Source organism: Haplochromis burtoni, unplaced genomic scaffold, assembly GCF_018398535.1.
Source record: "Haplochromis burtoni strain Fernald_Lab_line unplaced genomic scaffold, NCSU_Asbu1 Contig_51, whole genome shotgun sequence".
NCBI classification, from domain to species: domain Eukaryota; kingdom Metazoa; phylum Chordata; class Actinopteri; order Cichliformes; family Cichlidae; genus Haplochromis; species Haplochromis burtoni.
In genome coordinates this window covers 994,665-1,021,788 of record NW_024582412.1, presented here as the reverse complement: position 1 = coordinate 1,021,788, position 27,124 = coordinate 994,665, and the positions used below count along the sequence as shown (strand labels likewise).

Below are 27,124 nucleotides of genomic sequence, written 5' to 3'. Positions count from 1 at the left end.
CATCAACAAATATGGAAAGGAAGAGCTGCTGTGGCAGAGGAGCGGCGAGCAGAGCATCGCGTGGCTGAAGGCCCAAGTCGAGTACCAGTGTCACAGCCAGCATCAGGCAAGAGTGGAAATAACTTTCTCCTTAATGCAGAAAAATTTATTTTAAACAGTTTAGATGAAGATGGTGGTGGATGTTGACTGGCAAACAACTCACTTGTGGAACATGTGAGGACAGAACTGTAGAGGAGGGGCGATGATCTCAGTTTCTCTAAGAAGCCGTGCTGAGAAATGAGGATCACTTTAATGTCACTGAGATGCTTTAGTGCTTTCATTTAGCCCTCAAAAATACAAGGCCAGAATTGGCCCTGCAAAGACTCCAGTGTGGCCCACTAGACTGCTTCAGAAAAAATGAAGGAGGCTATGCATTTCTAGAATTTTAACTAAAGTAGTTAAGTAATAGATAAACAATTACATGACAGAAAAGTAACCGCTTAATAAATCCAGGACAGTCTGCGCAATGAGCTACAAGAACGTTTTCTGTAATTTTACATATTTACCATGTAGAAAAACTGAAGAACCGATGCTGTTGAAACTGCTCTTCTTTCTCTTATATTGAGATATCTCAGGGATTAAATGTGTAGTTAAACATATTTACACTGATAGAAAGATCAAAGTGGGCTCAACGTGCTAACAAAACAACTTTAAGTTACCTCTTCATTATACCACTTAAATCAATAACATGTTTCATAAGCTGTTAAGCAGCATAACAAACGAATTCCTGATGTAAAAAGTGAAATGATGCGTCTTTAATTTTATTCTTTAACATTATTTTCAGTATCTGACAGGCATGAAATAACAGCTCAGTGGTTCTGCGAGAAATTTAAAAAGGCAAAAGCAGAACATATATTTTCCTTTTGATAACAAAAGGGATTTTCTTTTGGAAAGAAAATCACCCCAGTGTGGTCTTTCTGACTCCACTGTGATGAAACTCGTCTCCACAGCTCGATCTCTTTGAGATTTGGCACAGAAGAAGATGTTTGTTTTTTTTACATAGCTTCAGGCTTCTTTTCAGTTCGACGGCTTTCTGAAGACTGTCATTTTGAAACCACACACAACCAGTGGTACAGAGTCATTGCCCAGGAAACAAAGTAGCCTATAGGAGACTGTGTCATGGAAACATGGGCCTCGCTTTAGTCTCGGTAAGATGAACTCAGTTCGACATCCTCTCTTGAACTATTCTGCCTTCAGCATCAGCTTTGCCCCTGTCAGCCTGCAGGTTCAGTATAATTGGTCCTGTCTGGACTCATCACTGTGCAGACTGCATGCACACGTGGGTGTGCCAGAATATACTGAGTACCTAAAATCAAGAAATTGCAACGTTGAGTGAAAGACTCTCGAGGTGAATGGATCTTATCTGAAAACAAACTTTAGCACATTTGATCTCATTTATCCTCTGTTCTGGGTATTTCAACATCTCGGCTGTTTTTATTTGGCTAAATGAAAGTTTCAATAATTAAAATCATTTTTAAATTTCGCTCGCTCCCCTTTGCTCTCTCTTCTTTCTCCCCACCACTCCCCCACCCAGTCGGGGCAGATGACTGTTCTTTCATGAGCCAGCCTCTGTTGGACTTCCCTTCATCTTAAAAGGGATTTCTTCCTCCCCACATTCACCAAGCGCTTACTCGGTGTTGCAGGTCTCACTCTAATATTGTAAGGTCTTTATCTTACAATATAAACACATTGAGACGAGGAGCTAAAAAAAACAAAAAAACAAACTCATTCTCATAGGTTAGATATGAAAATATTCAGTGGAGTAGGAATTGTGATTAAAAATCTATAAAGAACATTAAAAATAGTAACATTAACAGCAGTATTGAATTTTACTAAGACAAGAGATTAGTGCTGCAGAAAATTGTTAACCTGGTGATTTAGCTACTAAAGTAAGTACTGAAGCTTTAAACCGCCTGAGTCTATTTGTTTTATTAGCTGCAGTTCCACAGTGTAAAAGAGACTCAACAGCAGATCAGTATAAGTCTAATACATTCATGTGTCACCAAATTAATACATGCACATTCCCACAGTTTGGGCTTCATTCAGTGGTTTTAGTAACGTACAGCTTAAACTAGCACATATAAAATGTATTCCCTCTGCAGATAATCTGAAACTTGCATAAACATGCTATAAATAAAAGAATCAGTGAAAACGTGGTACTCCCAACCTGGCCATTTGTTCAACATAGGTTACCATGGTGATTTAGCAAAGTTAAAAAAGGGCCACTATCATGATTCAGAAAACTCTGACTTTAAGCTCAGCCTTGCTCGCTGAGCGGTTAATGTAGCACAGACCTGCATGATCGTCATCCGTGCAGGTCTGTGCTGCAGCGGTATTAGAGCTTATTTATAGGATAATTCAGTCTAACTTGGAGGTAAAAACAGAGCAGGTCACTTTAGTTAATTTGCAATTATTTATTATAACGACTCGTTCACGATTTGAATCAGTCAGTCTGTTATCTGTTATTGTCAGTGCATTGTAAAATACAGTGAAACTGAAGAGCTATTTCTGCAGGTGTTTCAAAATAAATAACACACAGCATAAAAAAAACAAACAAAAAAACATTAATAAATTATTAATAACACTAATGACACAAAAAGTCTTTTTTCTTACAGAAAGTTTCTTGAATTTTGAAACATGGATGCATAGCTCTCTGTATTATTATTCTTGGGTCTTTACTTTACAATTTGAAGCACCTTGAGGCAGCTGTTGTTGTCATTTAGCACAGCATAAATAAAACTGAAGGGGGGGGGGGGTGTCCACTGCTGACCTGAACTTTCTTAATCTAAACACTTTATTTGTCCTTTTGTCCCAGATTGTGTTTGAAGCGATCAGGGGTTCTTCAATAAGGAGTGACATTGCCATTGATGATGTTACTTTGGAAGGTGGACCTTGCCCAGGTAAACAAACTGAAACATCCTACAAAAAAAGAAAACATGCAATAAAGGATTTCAGATTTGTCACAACTTCCTGCTTACTTAATTTTTTCCTGCAGAAATGGGGATCAGCACCACTGTGGGAACCTCCAATGAGATCGAGTAAAGTGCAAGGAGTGAAAACGGCGTATAATGCTTACCCCCCCTCCCCCCCCCTTCCTGTTTTTTGCACATTACAGACAACTCAAAATGTTGTTGAGTCCTGACTCCTGCATGTCAGTCTAAACATGTGGACAAAGGAAACTTCTCATGTAGTTTCTCTCTTCTTGGAGCGACACATATCAGTCATGTCACAGTCAGCGTTTCTCTGCACTGTAGCAGCAGTGAGCATGTGTTTTTCTTCACATTTGTATTGCATTAGATTAATGCTCATTGCTCAAATAAAGCGAGGACGTTCTTTAACATGAGTTGCTTTTGGTTCTCTCTGTTGATGCCTGGAGTTGGATACAAGAAATACTGTATTTTACTGTCACCTAGTGGGAATACAGCATAGCATACAGGGTCATTTATAAAGGAACAGTGTGAGGGAATTGAGATTCCTTCTCAGGTGATTCAACCTGCAGTCACACCTTGAACCATGTCGCCTGAATAATTCTTATGGTGGGTAAATGACTCTACGGACCTCTTCCAAGGTGACAACCACACTACAGGTTAAATACCTGAGACTCCCCATTAGCTCTGAACTGAAGAAGCCTCTTTTCAACAAGCTAAATAAAAGTTTAGCTGCCTTCAACTTAAACCCTTAAGTCTGCAGTAAGAACCAACCTCATAAATTTAATTTAAAAAAAAGAAAAGAAGTTACATCAGAGGCTCCACACTTCTGTTTTTCCTACACAACCTGTTCATTAATCACCTTAACTAACTGACAGAGGAACAGATGAATGGTTACCACAGATATTCTTATGAAGGGTCTGAAAGCAAATCAGCTAAAATCCTGTGGTCCAAACAGTGGACTTCATAGAAATGTTTTTTGGATTTAAGTGTGGCTGTTCTCATAACCATTTCCCCCAGTTTTAACCAGACTGACTGGTGATTCTACAGTGGAATATGGACATTATATTAGCACTGCCAGAATATTCCTGACTCCAGATATGCTGATGTATTCTCATACACACACCGGTCACATGCATGCGTAGGTAAGCGCCCTTACATGGATCCTGTACTTGTATGAAGTCGCCCACCTGATGTCATGGTAACAGAGGTCTGGTTCTTCGCTAATCTTGGATCGCTCCAGCTTTAAGCCTGGAAATGTCAGAGTAACCTGTGAGTAAATTAAAAATAACACAAGATGTCATGTTTACGCATCGGTAACTGTAACAAAAAAATGGAAACAAAGGGAAGATTTATCTATCCATTTAGCTATCCTAAATGGGCGTTCTTAAAGTCAGCAAAGAGGCACAGAAAAGAAGACCAGACACCAGCGAAGGAGGATAAGAAGGACAGACGCAACAACATTGTCATCCCCTATGTAGCCGGTGTATCAGAGAAACTCAGGAGAGTTTTCTCCAAGCATGACATCCCAGTGTATTTCAGACCCAGCAACACGCTCAGACAGAAACTGGTTCACCCGAAAGACAAAACGCCAAAACACAAACTTAACAATGTGGTGTATGCTGTACAGTGCAGCGAGGAATGCCCAGACCTCTACATTGGAGAGACCAAACAGCCACTTCACAAGCGCATGGCACAACACAGAAGAGCCACCTCCACAGGACAAGACTCAGCAGTCCATCTGCATCTTAAGGATAAAGGACACTCTTTCGAGGATGCCAATGTTCACATTTTGGACAGAGAGGACAGATGGTTTGAAAGAGGAGTGAAAGAAGCCATCTATGTCCACTGTGAGCGACCATCTTTGAACAGAGGCGGGGGTTTACGACACCAACTCTCTGCCATCTATAATCCAGTTTTGAGATCCCTTCCCAGACGCCTTAACGCCCACTCACATCCTGGGCCATCTGACCTCAGGAATTCGCATGATAAGGTGGGGCCAGGTTTCACAATGAACACACCTGAAACTCTGGCTGATTGGGACCCACACCCAGTTTCACACCTTGGCTCAGGCGATTAGAGGATCATCAGGGGGTCCTTTTGTCCCTCTGTGGGGGGTTACTCCCACTAGGTTTATATCTGGGACTCTCCACCATTTGACCTTAGAACTGAAGAAGCTTCTCGGATGAGAGGTGAAACGTCTTCAAGCAACTTAAAGAAGTCCAGACGCTTTTCTTTGCAAGCTCCTTTGACTACGATGACCTGGATGACTGAGAACCTTCACAGACAAGTTCATCTGTTCATACTCTCAGAGTAATGTTCCCTCTAATTTTTCATGTGTCTGAGCGAACACACAAACTCCCTGAGCGGTCCCTTGGACCACTGTGAGCAACAGCAGACGTGTGCACTGTGGTCACGCCAGCATCGAATCCATCCAAGTTACATGGTTTATTAAAATAATCAAATTACAGCATTTATTAGTTAGACTACTTTTAATTAACTGCTTTAGCCCACTTACTGAAAATTAAAAAAAAATCTTGTTCATGACCTGTGTAGCATGTTAACACAGGAAGTAATAATACGTCTGCAAAATACAGTATATAATGACCAATGTTGGGCAATTAATTATATAGTTACTTCTTCAAAAAAGTAACTGAGTTATGCAAACAACAACATTTTTTGCAGCTGTTTACCTAAAAATGCAGCCAAGGCGTTTTTTAAATAAACATTTCAAACTATTTACAGAACAATCAGCTGTTCTGCATCAAATTTGATGCCACACAAATTATTTGTGCCACTCCAAAAATAATTTCTGTCCACTATGAGATAAAGGAGAACAACAGCCTGATACCTGCAGGCCTGACAACAGGAGATGTATCACTCCTGTAACACCTGTAACATTCAGCAGTCGCCTCAATGTTCTGACACACACAACAAGACTATTGACTACACTACACACTAACTACACAAGGTTTGCGCTAAACGTCTCAAATCTCTCACATCTCAAAACACTCCTAAAACTTCCTCCTTCATAACCAACTGTTGCCATATCATTTTTTGATTGGTTGACATGGTACATTTTCGATCAACACAATTTAAAAACAGGTATAAAGTCCACACTTTTTCCGTCTGTCCTGCTCACATCTCCAATGGTTGTACACGTTGTCATTAACGTGGCTTCACTCCACATCAGCCACGTTGCTTTGCTAGCTAAAACACCGGTGTCGGCACATAAGCTGTCATAGCCTGTCAGCGACGTTGATTAGCTGCATATATGAATCGCATTATTGGCTGGACTATGGGATAAGGTGGCATCGTTCTAATCCCATACGGGAGCAGCCAGTCACTTACTAACACTGCAAAACAGAATTGTTAAAGTTTTTATTTTAATTTCAATTCAGGTTAGATTTTTTTTTTGTGCGCAACGCAGATTTTCTGTGCGCAGAGACCGTGCCAGCAGTGCGCAATTGCGCACGCGCGCAAGAGGGAACATTGCTCCAGCGTAGTTTGTTATTGTTTTTGATAAGATCGAGACAATGTTCCCCAGTTTTTCCATGTTAACCTGACGTGTGCACATAATGTTCACCCAATCCTGCAAGAATCCTTCCCAAAATTCCAGTTTTTTAGTCTTTTCCAAGCTGAATCGAGCCAAACATCTCTGACCTTGACTTCAAGGTCACGGAAATTCTAATTTGTCTGAGACTTTTATTAGCTGCATCTAGGGTATGAATACAAAAGCCTACATCACTTTCAAGCCAATCGGACTAACAAACCTAGATTAGCTTTAGAGTCTGATTGGGTTTCATTTTTTTCCTTTTAGAATAAAGCTAACATGTCAGTTTACTTGAAGACAGAGTGTCTGCCATCATTCATATGGTTATAATTGTGGTTTGACATGATAAACCAATCCCATAGCCTCTCTGGTGTGCTGTGAGTCTTTAGTACAAGGAACCTGAATTGTGACATTGGGTAAATAAAGACGACAGCAAAATAAAACCAATATATTCAGATTTATTTAAACCACATACGTACACTGTACATATCAATGAAAACAGACTTGTTAGCGTTTCTTTTGGTCTACATGATGCATGTCCCGTCGTTCAGGTACTTCATCGACTCCATCTGCTGCGTCATCGCCAGAACTTCGTGAAACCCGGTGCTGAGTCCTGACATGTGCTGGAAGTATGCCTCCTTCTCCACCTGCACTGACAAATTGTTCACCCCGGCTTCTTTCAAAATGGCGGTCACCTGTTGAAACCAGAATTACAGTCCACCATAAAAATCCTCAGCGCCAACAATTATAGCCTAAATGTACCTGTAAAACCTTTTTTTTTTACATTTAAATATTTAATAGTAAATAAATGTGCATGAAGATATTCTAAGAAATTAACACAGAAAAGACAACACAGAAAAAAAGAGCAGCATGTGAGTGAGAGAAAATATAGTATTAATGCCCCCATATGGATGCTTTTTGAAGCTTTAGATGCTCTAATGGAATATAAATTCTTAAATTAATGTTTAGATGTTTTTTTCTTTTGTTCTTGCAGTATACCAGTGCTGGTATAGGAGGAGAAATCAAAACCGGAAGCAAAGAAGACTTAGATTCTTTTTTCCTCCACTACATTTATTTTTTACTTTTTAGTCACTAAATATTGTCCAAACTGAACTTTTTAACCTTATAACACCAAGTTTATTAGATTTGATGCTTGAGGTTTTGAGACAGTGTGATTTTTTTTCCCCCTGTAATAATCTGATGTTTACAATCTGACACATGCAGTGAATTTGAGCAATGAACTGTACAAAAATGCCTAGTGTTGGAATAATTATACAAATTAAAACTCATATATGCAAACTGACATTTAATTTAGCCTTTTGTTGTTTTTAATTCGTCAGAAGGGTCAATAAAAACTACATTTTTTTAAATTGAATTTTCTGGTTATTATTTCACGGTTCAGGTTTTACAGGATAAATATATAACTGTACTTCTTATTTATGCTTTATTAATATAGATTATGTAACTACCCAGTAATAACCCAGGTGTGCCATTACAAACAGCCAAGACAATGTTTGGTATTCATTCGCCAAACAATAGGATTCATTGCTGTAAAGTAAAACATTAGTATTAATTCTAATTCTAGAGTTCGTGCCAACCTGCTGAATGATCCTCTGCTCTACCACGTCAGACATGACCTGGAGGTGGATGGTTCCGGCGATCATGTTGGCTGAATGCCTCCAGAAATGAGGGTCTCTGTACGATAAAACTCCTTCAATTTTCTCAATCTGAAACATGAAGAAAATTAAAATCAGAAAATGTTTTTGAAAGTTCCCATCCTGTTGCTTATGTCCAAAAATGTTATATACATATACAGAATCCGCAGCCACAGCAGGGTCCAAGCCGTTATTAGGAACTAAAAAGTTAAAATAGGTAGGAAGTAGTGTAACCTGGTAAATTATTTTCTCTATTTATGTACTAGCTTTCCAAATTTCATTGATCCTGCAAACAGATAAGCAGTTCTCAATACAGATTCTCTTCCTCTCATGCACGTAGAAAAAAATTTCACGACAGTCTGCTGAGCAACCCCATCTAGATCTCCTCACCTTTTCCAGCGCATTGTTCAGGTCCTTCTCATGCTCTGGGGGAGTTCGCAGAAGCAGAACCTCGCAGGCGTCCTTCAGCAGAGGGATGACACTGAGGAAAATGAGAGTGGCAATGAAGAGCGAGCATATGGGGTCAGCGATCAACCAGCCGAACTGCCGGATGAGGATGGTGGAGATGATCACGCCAACGCTGCCCAAGGTGTCGGCCAAGACATGGAGAAAGACACCTGGAGAAAAATAAATCAATAAATCATGACTTTATCTAGCTTTATGTTTCTCACCACAAACCACGTTCTCAAACACACACCTCTCATGTTGGCATTCATGCCTCCAGAGCCGTGGGAGTGCCCGTGTCCCCCGTGGCCGCCATGCCCGTGGCCTCCGTGCGAGTGCCCGTGGCCTCCATGCGAGTGCCCGTGGCCTCCGTGGCTGTGCTCACTGTGGGAGTGGCTATGATGTGAGTGCCCGTGTTCGTGTGACGAGCAGCTTTTGCCGCCATGGGAATGAGCGTGACTGAAAGCGCAGATGCCCACTAGGTTGACAAGTAAGCCTCCAACAGACACGGGCTGCAGAGAAGGATGAACAGAGTTCAAACCAGACGAAAGCTTTCATATTGTCTCTATGATATCCAGCTGTGATATCCAGCTGTATAAGATCACTCCAAAACTGACAAGATGCAATCAGGAAATATTAAAAGGTGTGATTTTAGTGACCAAAGGTAAAAAAGATATTCAAATGGTGTGGTGGAATCCTTTTACTCACCGTCAGCATGTCTGTGTTTATGTTGGGAGGATCCAACAAACGGGTGACCGACTCCACAAAGACAAAGAAAGCGATGACCATCAGGAACAGGCCGTTGATGAATCCGGAAAGAATTTCAACACGACCGTACCTACAAAACCACAAAACACTCAGTTTATTAAGAATCCAGCTGGAGGTGATGTTCTTCAATTTTACGATCACGAGTTCTTGATGGATTTTACCCGTAGGAGAAGATCCTGGTGGCTTTCCAGCGGGTCATGAGGGCGGCAAACAGGCCCAAAACTAAAGCAGAGCAGTCGAACAGCATGTGGAAACCATCAGAGATGAGTCCCAGGCTGTTGGTCCAAACGCCATAAAACAGTTCCACAAAGGTGAAAGCCTGAAACAATGCAGAGCAACAAAATCTTACGAAATACCTGCAGAGTGTGTGAGCCTAAACACAGCAGGCGAGTCTTTCAACAGCTTGAAATGCTTTAATGTATTAGATTAAATTATTTAAGATGATCTCCAGATGTGATTATCTAATTCTTTTATTTAATTGACAACTGGAAATTACTTTTTTTTCTCTTTACATTCTGTTCAGTCAGAGGCAATTCGTTGTTCTCACTGGGGTGTAGATTTTATTGTTTGCTTATTAACTTGTGCATTTCATTTATTCCACCTGTTATACTTAGTTTTATTTTTTTTAAGAAACAGGCACAAATCAAATATGCATACACACCCATCCCTCATTAAAAGACTATCCATTCAAAATATAAGCACAGTATAAGAATCAGGATCATTAAAGGTTAAGAAATGTGGAATTTCATTAATGCTGGCATAAGTGTTTCTTTGAATAGGTTTGTAAAAAGTAAAATATGTAAAATATGAGCTTTTAGAAGCCTGCAACTGTATAATGTTAGACTGCTCCTCAGGTCATTGAACCCTTTATGACATATTTTCTATCCTCAATGGCAGCTATGATCTTTATTACTAAGATTCATTTTAGCAGGAAACCTCATTGCCAGGCACAAATGTCAGTGAGATGTAGATCTGATCCTATTAAACAGCTGATATTAACCCTCTCAGGCTCAAATTAAGTTTCTGTTGCTAATGCACAAAAGAATACCTGCAGTGGTACTTCTGAGTAAAAAAAAAAAAAACAACCTCATAACATATGTATGTGGGGTAATCAGGTTGTTAGCTTTTACTTGCTGCAAATCTGCAACGCCTGCCTTGAGAGGGTTAAAAGACTGTAAGCTCAGACGTGTGTTTTTCCCTTCATTTCTCCTGTATACGCTGATCCGTTTTTGGACCTCTAAGAATCGGCGTCCTGCTTTCTGTTGCTATTGGGGTTCGGGTACGGAGCTCTTACTTTGAAATTAGACGGTCAAAAATGTGAAAGATCAGAACAAAAAGAAGCAACTTCCTGGTCTACACACCAGGTTGAGACACAGGAAGTAGAAGATCTGTCTGGAGTCATACTCCTCCAGGATCTGTTTCAGGGAGTCTTTGATGAATCGTGGAAGGGACTGGGATGTGTGCTGCAGGGCGTCACCCATGAAATTGTAGAGAGGTGTCCCTTCAGGGGAGTAACCCACCAAGGTGCCCTTCTGGCCTTTCTTTGAAGGAGACGAGAGAATATTGGACGCTGCAGGGAGAGAGGTGTAAACAAAGGTTTTTGTTATTATTATTAGAGATGGCACGATACCACTTTTTTATGTCCGATACTGATGTCATAAATTTGGATATCAGCCGATACCGATATGAATCCGATATAGTGTGTTTTTAATCAACAAAACTGCTTTTTTTAATATCTTGCTGCATTTTGTATAAGTTCATACTCAAGTTTAAAAACAAACAAACACTAAAGCTATTCTGTTATACCTGTATGCAAAAAATACACTGCACCCAAAATATTTCATGGTTCAGCAATACTGATCAATCTAATAAAGTTAAACCTACTCAATCCTCCGTATTCTGGTATTTTAAAGAGTAAGCAACCTGACTAATAGGGTTCTAAAACTCCCAGCAAAAAAAAATAAAATAAAATAAAAAATAGGGACCCACCCCTCACGCTCCACCTCATGATGCTTAATTGACGTAATCAACTTTAATTTGATGCAGTGTGAAAAAAGATGCACAGAAATCAATTATTTTTCAAGAATAATTAAATAGATTCAACATCTTTCTTCAACAGAACTGCAGACTGCACAGATGGTACCTTCCCAAAGGAAAAAGTACTATAGCTTACTAGGGTATATTAAACTTAATAGTTACTATATACAGTAATGGACTTCTATACGTTTTACATCAGATTAAAACTTTGGGTGTAAGAGTCAGATAATTAATTATTAAAAGCTCGACATTTGAAATGAGAATAAGAAAGAAAAGTATGTCTTTGTGCCCCCTTTTCCCTGTTCATGCCCTATCAGTCCCCCTGGCTAAACTTTGCCAGATCCGCCCCTGCACAGTTATCAGCGTCAGCTACCTAGAAAAAGATCCTCGAGTAGAAAGTAATATTAAATAAATTCTAACAACAGCTTATCAAGCTTAAATGTGCTGCTGTTGTTCAGCTGCTGGTTTCCTCTTTCTGGCACGAAGTGGGCAATAAACAAACAAGAGAGACGGAGTCCCGACAGAAAAGCCGATCAGCTGATCATTGATCAGTTTCATGACTGAAGTAGCAGCAGCAGAGGGAGGGAGAGAGAAGAGGCAGTCACTCCATATATCGGTTGTTAAGCTTAACGCAGGAATGCTTTACAGACATTCAGAGGTGAACTTACACACTTGCTTTACTTCTCTCTGGGATAACTTTCTCAGAGATAAAATGCTGGTTTGGTAGCGAGGCTCCAAATGCTCAACCAGACCGCTGACAGGTCTTGCATGCCACAGCCGCTCTATCACGTGACCACACTGCTCCGACGTGCTACGGTTATGAGCCGAGTTACGCCATGTCGCAAGTTTTGTGAAGTGCTTTTGTGATATTTAATGGATCGGATTACATTTTTTATTTCTCTCCGATATCCGATCCAGTAATTTAGGTCAGTATCGGACCGATACAGATACGTAATATCAGATCGGTCCATCTCTAATTATTATCCATTTCTAATTAGTTTTTATTAATTTTTTCGGTTTTCAGTTCAGTTCTAGTTAGTGTCCAGGATGGGTTTGCTTACTTCTGGCTAGTTTTTAATTAATTTCAGTGTTAGTTTTAGTCTTTATTTTAAGTATTATTGTATTAAGGGCATGTATCAGTGCACTAATAACAATAAAAATAAAAAAAACTTTTTGAAAACAGTTGACTCACAATTTTGTTTATTGACTTTATTGAGACCTCATCCGGCAAGTTATGATAACAAAATCTTTATCAAAAGAAAAAAAATAAACAAAGGCTATGTTTTAAATTTTAGTTAGTTTTCCCAAGTCCACAAAATTGTGTCAGTTAATTTTATTCATTTATTTTAGTTAATTAAAATATGTTTTCACATTTGCTTCTTTTGTTTAGGTTTAGTTAACTATAACAACTTTGGTGTAAACCCAGTTTAAAGACCAGGTTTTGACCAAAAATAAATAATTAAAACCCGCTGTTTCAGAAACCCTTTCACTTTAAGTGAAAGGCAGGGGCAATGTTTTTTTGTATTTGAACAGACAGAACAAAAATTCCTCGAGTAAGACAGATGTAATGTTTTGTTTCCATATCAATTTCAGGTTAGTCCCTGCCTCAGTTTTAAAGGATGTAAAGAAGAGTGGATTCTGAAAAGTCGGAGCTGCGTTGTATTAAATGTCAAGGTGGCATTTCTGGTTTTGTGACTGCGTTTTCTCAGATGTTGCTACATTTTACTAAATGTTGCCATGCAACAAATTTCTACAATAGGCCTTCATTTTTGTGTAGCACTTCCTGAGGTGTTCACTCCATTTTTTCAAATCCCATCATGCATTTCCTAAAATGCCTGTTTTCTGTAGGCAGTGTCACTTAATTTTTAATTAATTCTTGTTTTGGTGTTTGAAGTCTTTCTCCCCATTTAACTTTAACTGTTAAATGCTAAATATGATTAAAAAGGCAGGTAAAACAAATTAACTAGGTATCGCAGAGCCGTTACTCACACATAATGAAGAAGATGGCGCTAACCAGCACTCCACCAGAGAGCACGTGCTCTGTGCTTTCGTGGTGCGCTGGTTTGCTCATGGAGCGCAGCTGGTCAGTCAGCGGGTGAGTCCAGAAGTTTGCCAGCAGCAATGCGCTGAAGAAGAGGGCCAAGGCGCCATAACGGGCGCACCTCGGCGTCTCCATCTTGGTGCTGCAGATGGCCTCGACGTAAAACTCCAGGATCGTGACGGAGAAGATGATCATCCCGAAAGGCAGGACGAGAGAGGACCACGACTCCACTTTGCTCTGGGGTTAAGATGAGATTCATCCGTTTACAACACGGCTAGCTAAACAACAAACACGTTTTTTTCATGTGATCTGGTGCACATACTTCTGTGGTCGCAGAAAGTACTATAACCCAGGGCAGCAGCACCATGGCAGAAACCAGGTTGTCGAGGGCATATAGACGTTTGGCACCGCCGATCTCCACTGACAACTTCCTGGAGGCCGTGTGGAATCCAACCTTCAGACACAGGGATGCCACCAGCAGCACAACACCACCCTGACAGGAAGTACAAGTACACATTACCATAAACATAAATATATATATCAATAAGGAACTGAATCAGACAGAAAGAGCACAGACTCCCTTTCTTCTGCTGTATATAAACTGAATTTAATTATTGGAAAGCCAATATTTAGAAAGAAAAAACAAGAAGGTAGGGAATAAGCTTTACTCACTTTGTGATCTGCTACCCCTAAAAATGAAATCACAGTATACAGGAAGTGAGTGAGAGCACTGTCATGGTGTCCCTCAGCTGGTTATGAGGGGGAATCAAGGCAAATGCAGTAAAGGACAGAGGCGTAACAACGCAACACAAACACATAAACTAACACTGACAATAGACTAAAGTGTCGGCTCAAAGGATACGGTGCTCGGCCATCTTTGCCATGAGATCATCGTTGTCAAAGAGGAGCAGGCAGATCACAGCGATGATGAAGAAAGCAGCACCTCTAGTCTGCAAAGTCACAGCAAAGTAAACAGAAATGCACATTATAAACATTTAACACAGAGAGTTCAATCATTTACCTTTTTCAAAATAATGAGTGTTTTAGCTATTATTATTCTCCAATTTTGTGCCTCTTTGCCTGCTCTATAATACCAGTTCTTAAACTGCATATGGAGGAGAGAAGCGGCTTGTAATCGGTCAGTTATGTTTCAGTTTATAATTTCAGTTTTTATTTATAATGAAGATTTGTTTCCTTCGCACAAATAAATACAAACATTACCTGTACTTTTCAAACATCAGGAAATGAAACACAAAAACATGTTACAGAGATAACGCGCTCATGTCATATAACCACGATCACACCGACACTAAAAGCAGTTTCTGCCATGTGAATTTATGGCCTCCTACCTTTGATGGCCCTCCTCCTGAGTTTGTGAAGAGAACCCCAAGAAGAGCAATGACCACAACATCACTGTGCTCAAACAGCAACAACGTTCTGTGAAAGACACAATTTTAATAATATACCTGAATACAGCTGTGAGTCTGCAGATATTGACAAAAATTTCTGGCACAACTTCACCTACTTCCAAGGTGCAAGAAGAGGATAAGAAACTAACAACGCAGGAACTCCAGCAACACTCAAAGGTAAAGAGGAACAACTGTATTAACTGAACAACGGGTTTCGGCATGTGGCCTTCATTCAGGGTCATGACCCTGATGAAAGCCACATTTACCTTTAAGTGTTGCTGGAGTTCCTGCATTGTTAGTCTGCAGATATTCTCATAAACACTTGTAGGAGATAGGGATAGCGTACAAAGCCAATAAAATGCCATGTAACAAGCTGAATATAATACAAGAACATAAGTTTGTAAAGTGAAATACTTGCCTACTACATTAAAATACCACTTTAAAATAGCTCACTGCAGGAACAGTGCATGTGACTTTCTCTGGTCTTAAAATATGTATTTGTGGGTTTTACTCGCACCTGGTGGGCTGTAATGCTGTAAAGCCCCAGAAGCTCTCAATTACTATTAAACGGCAAAACCAGAGGAACATACTGCCAGATGTTGAACAAATACAGTGTGTGTGAAATGAGATGCTACTGTATTAACTGAAGAAACATGCAAATATAAAGAAATAAAGACAGGTGTCAAATTATTCTAGTGAAAATTCTGCCAGGCAAAGCAATCATGTCTGCCATAACTATATGCAGCAGTTTAGGTTGGAGACTGTGAGATGATCTTTGAAGTATCGTTGGATAGTTCCCAGTTAAAAATCCACAACCCTAACTGATTTAAATTGATCAACTATTCCCTGAAGGTTGTGTCCTTGTGCACCTGTAGCTAACCTGACTTTCTTCTTTCTTTTAAGAGACCCCCAAACAACAATTTTTAGTCCAAAGAAACACAATGGGACTCTCAGGGAGGGATTTAAACTGTTTTCCTCCAACTCTAATGCTGCATTTTGGTTTTATTTAACTACTGCTTAACTACTTCTTACCTAAGAGGTCCACAAAGAGTTAGGCCGAAGAAGCCCAGGAGGGATATGACACAGCTGAAAACAGCATGCTTTAACAACTTTATCCACTGCAAAGAAAATAGATTCATCAACAGAAATTAATACAATGCATAAGGTATTTTTTTTTCTTTTTTGCAAAGCTAGACTTGAATCATCTTAAACACGACATATATAAGTTGTTCAAGCTAATGAACAACAGTAAAAAGAACAGGACGATTAGAGGTTTTAAAGCAGACAAACCTGTCTTTTTGAGATGACTTTTCCAGATGAAAAAGGTTTTTGGAAAAAAAGCAGAAACACTGCACTCCTAAAATCAAAACAATAAAAAAGAATCAGCATGTTTTCACCATCTATAAATACAAAATGAGCAAAAGGTCTTGGTGAATAATCACATTTTGTCTTTAACTCCACCTGAAAAACCTCAAACACACACTGCAGCCGGTAACACGTTCAGCTGAGATGATGGACATTAAATATCTATTCATCGCTCTTATCGAGCAAGTGTGTGAAGTTTGCAAAGTCAACAAAAATTGGCCAGAATAACTGTAATTAAGATTTTTGTCACTACAGAGCAGCCTCAACTAACAATAATACATAAAAACACAAAGAGTACTTACCCTAATTTCAGTATGAAGATGAACTGAACTATGTGAACCACTTTTAGGATATCGTATGACTCAAAGATCCCAAGAGCTTTGAGGACCTTCGAGATGACCAGTAGAACAATGTACCTGGTTAACCTGCACAAGGAAAGAACACGCTACACATTAGTACAGGCTGTGTGATAAGAGCAAAAACAACTGTCATCTACACTGATTCTAGCTATGGGCAAACTTCATACAGTAACAGGCATAATCTTCCCCAAGAAACAAAATCTGAACTGTTCGTTCTTATAGAAAACCTCTGTGTTATATTTCCAGTTTAGTCTATTGTTTTCTACCATTTTCCATCAGGTTTCCCTCTTCTCCCAGGACAGAAATATTTAACTTCAATTCACTGAGGGTTTAAAGAGAGTCTGTGTGTGTTCCTTTTTTGCACCTCAGACTTTCAGCATAACAACAGGTCATGCCACCTACAGAAACACTGAAGATTATGCAGTAATTGGATTCATTAGTCATGGGCAGGAGAAGGAGTACTAAGCGCTAGCTGAATGCTTTTGTGGAGTGATCTAGGAGGAGGAATGATCGGCTTCTGAATGGGAATAAGACTAGACAGATGGTGAACAACTGATGTTGTGCCTATCCTGGGACAGGATGTTGATGTGGTGGAGGAGTAACAAGTAACCATGTGTCCACATCTACAACAACATGAACTGGAAGTCAAACACAGAGGCTGTATAGAAGAAGGAAACAATAGGGCTCCATTTCCTAAGGAAGAGTTTGAAGATTTTCTCAGTTAGTTGTGGTGAATGGAGTGTACTGTGCTGTGGTCTGCTGGGGATTCAGCATCACAGACTGGATAAACCGATTCTTAGACAACCCCTGATAATTTTTAGATGCCCACTAACACGTAGCAGGCTGGATTCAATCCTGAAGGTTTTTACACCAACATACAGCTCAGACTAAGGGCATAATTAATACTAATTTATTAATAAAATCGCTTTTATTGTCACATCACATATGCAGGTACAGCACATGCGAGTGAAATTCTTGTGTGGAAGCTTCACAAGCAACAGAGGTGTGCGAAAATACAATAACATACGAACAAAGCAAAATATAACAATGGAAATCTGAGATTTATAAGAATAAATATATGTACAAATATAACACTGTATCCATTACTGAATATGTATACCAAATACCTATATACTTGTGTGTGTGCATACATATATACAGTATATATAAAATAAAGTAAAATATAAAGGTATAATGCTTAATAATGTAATGACTATTAGTTTATAAGCAAATCTGACGGCTTTTTGTTATAGTGTTCTTACATATGGTGTCTGGTTGCAAATATCGGACACAACAAGCAATGGGAAATAATAATGGTGGTTTTTCCACTGCTGTGGACAATTTACAGAGTAATCAATTCTTCACAAACGCTAACGTATGGACTACCGATGCATGGATGAGACTTGAATGATTCTTGACATGAAAACAGTTACATCAGTTTAAACTGAGTTTTTGATGCAGGAAGGAGAACATACCTGGAATCGGGCACTTCGACCATCCCCAGCTGACCCCCTGAGAGCACGTTACTGCTGTATTTTTCTTCCATTTTCAAGCTCCCCAAACCCACCAGCTCCACTCCACCGAGAGTTACTTCTGTTACTTGTGCATCCTTTACATCGCTGCTGGCGGGAGAGTCAGCTTAAACTACGGTCTGTTCACCGCCGGAGAATATAAACTGGCTTCTTCTGCGTTCTACTCATCCTCCCGTCAGTGTCTGACGTGTAAACTACAATCAGCTGGTAGCTTTGTTAGCGTATTAGCCGGCTAGCTAGCCACTTTCCCCCCCAAAGTTTCCAGTGGCGTCACGTCCTCGGTGTACGGTTTACTTGACCCCGAAGCTTGTGGACGCGTGGTCAGAAAAAGATATTGAAAAGTTATGAGTCTGAAGTGGTTGTAATAACCGAGAAAATCCGCAATGACAGGATAAAGAAAATCAAACACCCGAGCTGCCCGTGTTGCCACGGCACTTCCGGACACGGTAAACGTTACGTGCAATTACTCGTCAGCGTTGCGCCTGCGCAGATAATGAGGATAGAAGACATTTTTATTTGTTTGTTTGTTTTTCACTTTATTTAGAAAGTTGTTTTATGAACATTTTCGTTGTTTCTTTCTTTCTGGAAAAATATATAAAATATATTTAAAAAAGTTGCCCTTTGTCGTGTCCTCCCCCTATGGCGCGTGCTCCTCTGCACTTTGTTTTTCTTCTGCTCTGGATGTTTTTGTTTCTCCCGTGGGTTTCCAGCAATAAGTTTTTGAGTTCATGTTTTGTCTCCCGGATCCTGCATCTGCAGTGTTATGAGCGATTTTTTTAGCCACATGCAAAACAGACCAAATTTCCTTTAAGTTTTAGACAGTTGCACTTAAGTACAGTTTTTTTTTTGGCAATGCCCGACTACTCCAAAGATCGTTGTTTGCTACTTAGCTGGTCTAATTATGTATTATTAGAATAATTTCACCATTCTTTAATCTTTTAATGGCCTGTTCAACTTCTTCTTTAGTTATATTTGATATGAGTCTCATATTCTGGTCATTTGTAACTTGGGGCAGCTCCAATTTTGCTAAAAATGTATCAATGGCTTCCTTACTACATTATTTGGGTTGGGAATGCAATTTTTGATAGTAAGCATTTTGTGTTTTCAAAGCACTAAAAAAAATACAAGCGCATGACATTAACCAATTCAAACACATTATTTTAACCCTAGATGGTTTTGTCAGTTACCTGGAGGCTACGAGTTTATGTAATATAAAAAGCCTTACTGCTGACTTTGAAGATTAAATAGAAAATACTTGATTTCCCATGTTATTTTCTGCATTTCTAATAACCAAATATCATTTTAATGCATATTTATACAACTTCCTCATACATTATATTTCAAAGGACATTAAAAGAAAGAGAAGAAATACGGTATGAAATGCTTGGTGCTGGAATAACTTCTTTATTAAAATTTAATCTCAATAGAACAGAGTAGTCATGCACTTCAGATTTAAAGCTGTGAGTATTTAGTGGAATAAGCTGGTCTCGGTTTCCAGAGTAAAATGGTAACAGATGAATTTCAAAAAGCTCCACACAAGCTAAGCAGGACTTTCCGATAGTGCTCCTTGGTGTCTTTCTGTGGAACAAAGATAGCTGAAATTTCCAGATACTGTACACTGTCATTTTAGTGTTTAATCATTAAAGACAACATGATAACAACAAGGTTTTTTTGTGTTTTGTTTTTTACCTCTATGTCATCATTCAGGGATCTTTGTTGACAGTTCCAATATACCTCCTTGATCTTCTTGAGGTCGACCTCAGAGCGACTCACCAGTATCCTGTTGAGGGTTTTCTCACATGTGTCTGGTTTCTGTGAGAGCAGAGCAGAGCAAAGCTTCAGTTATTGATTTTATGCTATATAGACTTTATGTTGGGGTTAAGATCCAAACAGTTACTTAAGAGTTAGCTGCTGATCAGAAACCTTTTTTCAGTGGCCAGGAGTACGGACTCCTTCAGCAACTTGCAGTGTTCCTGTAACTATGTAGTATATGGGACACAGGTCCACTTTCTTCTAACACAACTAAATAGTATGTACAAGCACCGTCAACTTTCTGAGGCAAAAGTCTAAGCCGTTCATTGTGGTATTTTCTAAATGTAACTTGTTAAACTAAGGTTATATAAAGTAAATTTAAAACAAACTAGAGCTCTGTTATTTGATATGCTGTTAAGTATTGTATACTTAATATAAATATAGTATAAGTGGCCCAGCTTAAGTCTTTAAGAGGACTTAATTTGTGAGGGAACAAGTAAGTAAAGTAAGTAAATAAGTGAAGTAAGTGAACAAGTAAGTGAATCCGTTTTGCAATGTAGATACTGCAGAAGTACTCAATCTCAAACTGCTTGAACAGTTTAAAACATCCAGCTTCCAGACTACATTAGTCCAAAAACATGAAATTACTTACAGACTTGAACCTTCCTTTTAAAATACATAAATCAATGTACATTTATGTGAATGAATACACACACACACACACACACACACACACACACACACACACACACACACACACACACAGGTATCTTAGTGAGGACCTTCATTGACATAATGGTTTCCCTAGCCCCTTACCGTCACCCTAACCATTAAAAATGAATGCCTAACCCTACCCCTAAACCTAACCATAACCTAATTGTAACCCTGACACTAAAACCACATTTTGAGCCTCAAAAAGGCCTTCAAACTTGTGAGGAACGGCGAGTGTGTCCTCATAAGTGCCTGTTGGTTCTCACTAGTATAGTAGAATGCAGATTTCAGTCCTCACAAAGATAGCTAGACAGGAACACACACACATGAAAAAAAATTATACACACACCTCCAAAGCCTTAACAAGCTTCTGGGCAAAGACAGCTGGTGTGTTCCAGGCATACTTTGCTATGGACATCAAAGAGAGACAAACAGTTACAAAATGATCGAGTCGAGTCCAGATGCTGCGCTGCCTCACAGCTGTGTTAGAGCCCATACTGTGGAAATCTGTTTTCACGTTATACTGCTCAATCAATCTTAAATCTCTCCTGATCTTAATGTACACAAGACGTGCTATGCACATTTCCTGCTCGCGAGAGGATGGATTTCATCGCTCACATGACCTTTGATCTCACCCCACCCCCACCTTGAACAGACAACACAATTAAAACTACATAAACTGATGAGGACAAACATCAACTTACCAAGGTCGATGAGACAATTTTCAGTGTCTCCTTTCAGCTCCTTTTTCAGCACTGTGGGTAATTTGACATCCGTCTGTTTGCCAAATGCCTCCAATACTAACAGGAAAACAGACAAACTGGTAATTCTGAGTTATTAGACCAAAATCAAATATGTTGTTAAGGCTATGCAGCATATTTCATTAGCAACTGAGGAAATGAAAAAGCAGTTTTAAAATATTTATAAACATAAACATTCAGATTTTAGTGACCAGTGAAACATTAGGCTGAAGTTTTTTTAAAAAGGAGAAAACAAATACACCATTACTTCACACAACAGCAGTTTCGATTAGAAAATTTATGCAATTGTACAAAAGATTTCAGGATCATCAGTTCAAACAACTCTGCAAATGGAAGAGTATAGTAGAGCATTCAAACCTAAGAACACTGTACTAAGTGTCAAGCATAGTGGTGGTAGCATCAGGCTCTGGGGCTGGTTTGCTGCCAATGGTATGTACATTGCAAGTGGAAGGGGAAAGAAGGACTAGTTCCAAATTCTTCAACTTCACTTTAAATATCACATTTCAAAAACTGCTTTTGCAATGGATAAAGTAGGCCAAGATTAGCTCCTGGAATGGACTTCCCAAAACCCTGACTGTAATCCTGATGATACTTTGCTAAAACCGGGTCCATGTCAGGAAACCAGTTTAAATAAATGCTGCCAGTTCTGTTAAGAAGAACGGTCAAATATCCAGCCAGAATCATGTCAGGAGCTTGTTGATGGCTACCAAAAATAGCTGGTTGAAGTACAACTTGCTCAGAGACATTTGACCAAATGATAGTGAGAGTGTATGTATATGTTTGAGCGTGTATGTATTTTGAGCCTATATGCAGATAAAAAGTAAACAGATTTCATAACTCTTGTAAAATCCAGACTGACTGTAACTGTATTGTTCTCAGACTGCTGGGTGTGTTTCGCCTCCTACCTGCAAGAGTTTGGTTCCACCTGTTTTTCCAGAAGTGCATTGTGTCTAATGAGTCAAACCCAACCAAGAAGAAGTGTTCACACTTTTCAAGAACTCACCTTTCCGGAGGTGAGGATAGCTGCGCTTGGTCATCAAGTCAATGAAGGTGGACACATTGAATCCGCTGCCCTGCTCACATAACTTCAGCAGCGTCTACAGACACACACAAAAAAATTGGATGATAATCATAAAGACTTATACTCCTTATAATTTCAATAATTTATATTCCAAGTATTTTACCAAAAGTCAGACTTATTCTTCGCAACTATGCCACTGTTGCACCATGCAACAAACTTGATATATTTTCACTTAATGTGCATATGCAGACCCCTATAAATGCAGCATTTCCTACCCAACCAAAAATCATGTGCCTAACTGTATCAGGAAATGGCTGAAGTTTTTTTTTTTACCCACATAATTATGACTAATGAGTATTCCAGCTGTGAAAAATGAAGCCAGCACCTAAATGGAAATTACTGCAGTTCCTCTAGTGGCCACATGAGGCTGACTCTAAAAGGCAGCCATTGACTCCCACGTTAAAGTCCCTAGAATTACAACACTAAACAGTCTGATACAAAAACACTGCTTTGATCTATATAGCCAAGAAGATTTTGTTTCAGCTTTAGTGGGTGAAATTTCAGCGTTTTATTAGTTCGTTGCTTAGCAGATAAAGCACAGTTTATGGGTGTAGCTTGCTAACCAAGTGTGCTAATGTCCACCAACATGTTCGTTTGAATTAATGACTAGGTCCATCTTTTATACCCTCTATGAATGTTACATTATGTTCACACATGTTTGGCCAAATGCCACAGATAGGAACCGTTAAACTAGAGTTCTCAAAATATATTCTCACATAATTTGTTGACAACATAAATCAAAATAGTTTAAGATTTTGTTTATGTGATTTTACCTTTGCGTCTTTTGAAACAAGATCATTGTCTACACGAGTGCTCTCATCTCTACCTCCACTTAGTAATTCCAGGAGGATCTTGGTGTAGTTGCCACTGGTCTCACTTTTAATAACTTCTTCCAGCTCTTTTTTGTACTCTGAGGAATCGGGAGAATTTCAGAATAAGCATCAGTTTACAACAATATGATGGCCAAATGTGACTACAATAAGTCTAGCTTTCTAGCAGCTACAGACACTAGATATCTAAGATGTTGTATAAAATTCTATCTTAGTTCAGCATTAAGCCCAAACAACAACCATGTGATTTCACATGACCGTGACAACACCTTGTTTGAAGGCCTTCTTGATCTCCTGAATCTCTTGGTTTGTTCTTGTTGCCAAAATCTCAGTCAGAACTTCCTCATCTGTGCCCAAACCCTGTGGGAATAAATCAAATAACAGAAATAATAAAATCTATAAACAGTAAGAAGAAACATTTAAGGGCCCCTCAAACAGAATTACAAGTAAGTAGTTTGTTGTTTTTTAAATTTGTTTATTCTAATCTATGTTTAAGTTTTCTTTAACTGTGGCACAAAAATTACCTTAAGTTCAAACCCCAGACCTACAAACCAAAAGTGTGCTAGTGGGAGGGTTCTTGGCCAATACTGAACCAACTGGCAATTTTGTGATCACAATTTAATTCAGTTACTAATGACACAACCTAAATGATAAACTTAATCTAAACATGTAGCGTCTCAATTAACTGAAAAAAACATCAACAAAAAACAACAACTATAAAACTGCTCTATGAATGAAAACAAAAGAAGTAATATTGCCCCAATCAAAGGTTTAGTACATAAACCACAGATCCTACCTTTGTGGCTTTCATGAGTTGGTAGGCATCATTCTGAGCTGGTGTCATGAGTAGTGCCAGACAGATGTCCTCCAAGTTTCCTGTCAAGGCTGCTTTCAAATTGTCAGTCAGCTTCTGCAACACACAAGGATGATCTTTCTGAAGGACTACTGTCCACTGTAATCATCTTTTGAGTTTTGATGCATTCTCAATCATCCAGGAAGATAAATCTCCAAAAGTTGATTCTGTTCATCTGGACGTAGCGTTTTGTGGGAGAAATGTTTCGTCACGCATCCAAGTGACTTCTTCAGTCTCAGCTGACTGCAGGTTTCCCCAAATCTTATAAACACAATTAAGGTCACGAGAATTTGCTTAATTAAGATTAAGGAACTGACCTCCCAGCCCATTGTTCCTTCAGTGGGCTGGTTTCAGTCATTATGCAAATGTGCTGTTTATAAGATTTGGGGAAACCTGCAGTTTCCCCAAACAACAGAATCAACTTTTGGAGGCATCTTTTGAGTTTAAATTAAATATATGAAGGTTATCTTTTGTGATGTGAACACTGCGTTTGTAGACCAATTAAGACTGAGTTATATGGTTGCTCAGTAATTGCTGACTTGTTATGCATTCAGTTACAGATAACAAGGGTTCAACACCCTTTAGCCTCTAGACAACCACTTTGAAGTGAAAGTGTCTTGGTGGTGGGCAGTCTGTCTCCTGCAATCACAGTCGCCTCAGCTCAGTCGATTCAGATATATTTCTATATAAAAGCAAGGTTGTTGAGTGTCTTTCTCATTTTGAAGTTAAACTTTTATCCTGCAGCAATGGCGTCAACATTTGTAGAGAAATTTCTGTCTCTGATCTATGAGATTCTGGCTGGACTGTGAATGTGTGTAGATAATGTGTGTAGAAAGCAACAGGTTTGGTTTTTCACCAGCTACCAACTTGACTGCATTCATCCACCTAATTGCAGACTCACTCCTTTTTACTGCCAACAATTTCAAAGGCAACAACACTGCAAGTTTATTGAACATGGTCAAGTTATTTTGGTCATGCCAAAGTCTCCAGCAACCATTTTCTCTAGTGTGACTGTACCATTAGGGAGCTGGCAGGGTAAAGGCTGTTTCATGTCTGGTCTGACAGCATCTGAGATGTAAGGTGTGACCGCCATGTTTGATTTTTGGAGCCAGAAGTCAACATATTCCCATGATGCACTGAGCATTTCTATATGTAATATTTTCCCAGCCTCATGCTGTACAGATTTGAATATGGCAGAAATTAATTACTCACCTTCCCATTTTCCGTTTCATAGACTTCTTTGATCCTTTGCCTCTGCTCGTTGCTTCGCTTTACCAGGACTGCAATGATCGCATCCTCATTCACTCCTGTTGGGATGACAAGTTACATTTTATTGTAAGCACCACAAAATGATAAAATCATCCAAGCCAAAAGAAGCAAACTACCTCACACCCAATTCAAAATTGCAATAAACATTCGTTTTTTCCGACCTGTGTTTCAGCTTTAAACTTCATATCGTCTAAATTAAAACAAACATAACGTGTATAATACATTAAAACGAGAGAGTGCACACGCACCTTTACTTTCAATGGCACGCCGAAGAATTGCAGTGTCGTCGCTCGCATTGAAGTTTGGATATGGAGTGACTGTTCCATAATAAATAGGTTTATCCTTGTCATTCACCTAAAAGATCAGCCAAAATACAGACTTTAAAGAACTTTAAAAAGTTTATTCGCCAGCCAGTAAAATTCATATGAAATTCAAATACTCAAGTAAGCAGACTTGGGTGCAATATCCTCACAATATGACTCACTTTGACAGTGTCATCATCGGAGTTTCGGGAGAAAATGTCCTTCAAACGATCGAAGAATGGCATTTTTGCTTGGATGAGAGACTCAAAAACTGAAACAAAACTGTAAAGAGAAAAGAGTAGAGGGTAAAGGTATGAAATTTAGCTCTGCAACCACCCTGACACTTCCTTTTAATCTCATTCTGTTTAGTTTCTGTGATTGTTAGCAGCAGGTGTGTCACAGGGAGGAGCCACAAAAACTGCAACTCATCACAGAGATCACACTCTCCACAATGCTCTACCACAGACATACATACTCTGTTTTAGTCACTGTGTGTTTTTAGCCACTTGGCAAATATCTGTTCTTCTTTTACAGTATTTCTGTAATTGCCATCTAACTCCTGAACTCTGTTGCTGTCATTTCCGTCCTCACTCTGTGGCTAAACTGTCCTTCTCATTATAACGTTTGTCATTAAGTTATCTTTTTCCCTTTATTTATCCTGACTCACCTTGAATTCCTCGTAACAATAAGAAAATGGGAGTTCAAGTGTTTACATATCCAGCAAGAAACCCTCACCTGTGCTGCTGAAGACCGTCCTGCACTCTAGCTTGTAGCTACTGCACTGTGGAGCTCACTCTGCGGCGTCTCCACCCATCACTGTGCATTTTCACCTGCAGAGGTTCAGCCAATCATGTCATACCTCTCAAATTCTTTTGAGGCGAAAGATTCATATGCCTCTGGGACTGGTTGGACAACTTTTCAATTCAGACTATTCTGTATGTGTTACACTTTAATCAAACCACTTAGTTGAAAACAGTCACACAGATTTTTTTGGACAATTATACCTTTAACACAGCCAAGTTAAAGGTATAATTGTCCAAAAAAAATCAGAATGAATCTCAACATTGTTGATACCAATCAAGGAATACTGTCAGTGTAGTCTACATGAAAATGCTACTTAACCATACCTTTGTGGCACTCCCTTAATTCTTGCTTGAGTTTGGCGCCTTGAGTTGCAGTGCAGGTAATGTAGGGAACAGATTTCGAAAGAGAAGCATGTATATTAAAAACACTGCATTTGTTTCTGCTGCATTCATTTTAATGGAATGGTTGTTAGAGGAGGCCTAACCACAACTATATACTTTGCTCTTAATTGTTTCTTGTTGGTTAATTTTCTTTCACTTGGTGGAGCTCAGTGGGGGGGGGGGGGGTTCTCTGTGGTATCAGAAGGTTACCCTGCTGCTATAGATATAGTTTCTATATCAATAAATCTGTTT

General features: G+C 39.2%; 3 protein-coding genes across 3 annotated transcripts in view; 1 reads left to right on the top strand and 2 right to left on the bottom strand.

Moving 5' to 3' along the window:
* LOC102308045 (MAM domain-containing protein 2) overlaps window positions 1–3,377 on the top strand; it is a 33,278-nt gene extending 29,901 nt beyond the window's left edge. The window contains exons 14-16 of the mRNA XM_005921712.3: window positions 1–106; window positions 2,855–2,939; window positions 3,035–3,377. The exon at window positions 1–106 is cut by the window's left edge and continues 148 nt beyond it. Of these exons, the coding sequence (XP_005921774.1) occupies window positions 1–106; window positions 2,855–2,939; window positions 3,035–3,081 (238 nt within the window). The 3' untranslated portion in view covers window positions 3,082–3,377. The remainder of the gene's footprint in view (window positions 107–2,854; window positions 2,940–3,034) is intronic.
* Window positions 3,378–6,957: 3,580 nt separating this feature from the next.
* slc30a5 (solute carrier family 30 member 5) lies at window positions 6,958–18,601 on the bottom strand. The gene is made up of 16 exons (XM_005921713.3): window positions 18,073–18,601; window positions 16,541–16,663; window positions 16,164–16,230; window positions 15,906–15,991; window positions 14,814–14,901; window positions 14,327–14,414; window positions 14,137–14,213; window positions 13,787–13,957; window positions 13,413–13,701; window positions 10,748–10,956; window positions 9,548–9,705; window positions 9,327–9,456; window positions 8,872–9,130; window positions 8,565–8,791; window positions 8,118–8,246; window positions 6,958–7,214 (listed from the first exon to the last, which is right to left on the bottom strand). The coding sequence occupies exons 1-16, from the start codon at window positions 18,141–18,143 to the stop codon at window positions 7,044–7,046; spliced, it is 2,343 nt and encodes a 780-aa protein (XP_005921775.1). The 5' UTR covers window positions 18,144–18,601; the 3' UTR covers window positions 6,958–7,043.
* Window positions 18,602–19,505: 904 nt separating this feature from the next.
* On the bottom strand, window positions 19,506–26,511 carry LOC102308671 (annexin A1). The gene is made up of 12 exons (XM_005921714.2): window positions 26,424–26,511; window positions 25,871–25,970; window positions 25,635–25,740; window positions 25,330–25,424; window positions 24,061–24,174; window positions 23,534–23,624; window positions 23,208–23,344; window positions 22,357–22,450; window positions 21,297–21,392; window positions 20,942–21,000; window positions 19,819–19,941; window positions 19,506–19,707 (listed from the first exon to the last, which is right to left on the bottom strand). Exons 2-12 carry the CDS (start codon window positions 25,931–25,933, stop codon window positions 19,651–19,653), a joined length of 1,035 nt encoding a protein of 344 aa, XP_005921776.1. The 5' UTR covers window positions 25,934–25,970; window positions 26,424–26,511; the 3' UTR covers window positions 19,506–19,650.
* Between the last annotated feature and the right edge of the window lie 613 nt (window positions 26,512–27,124).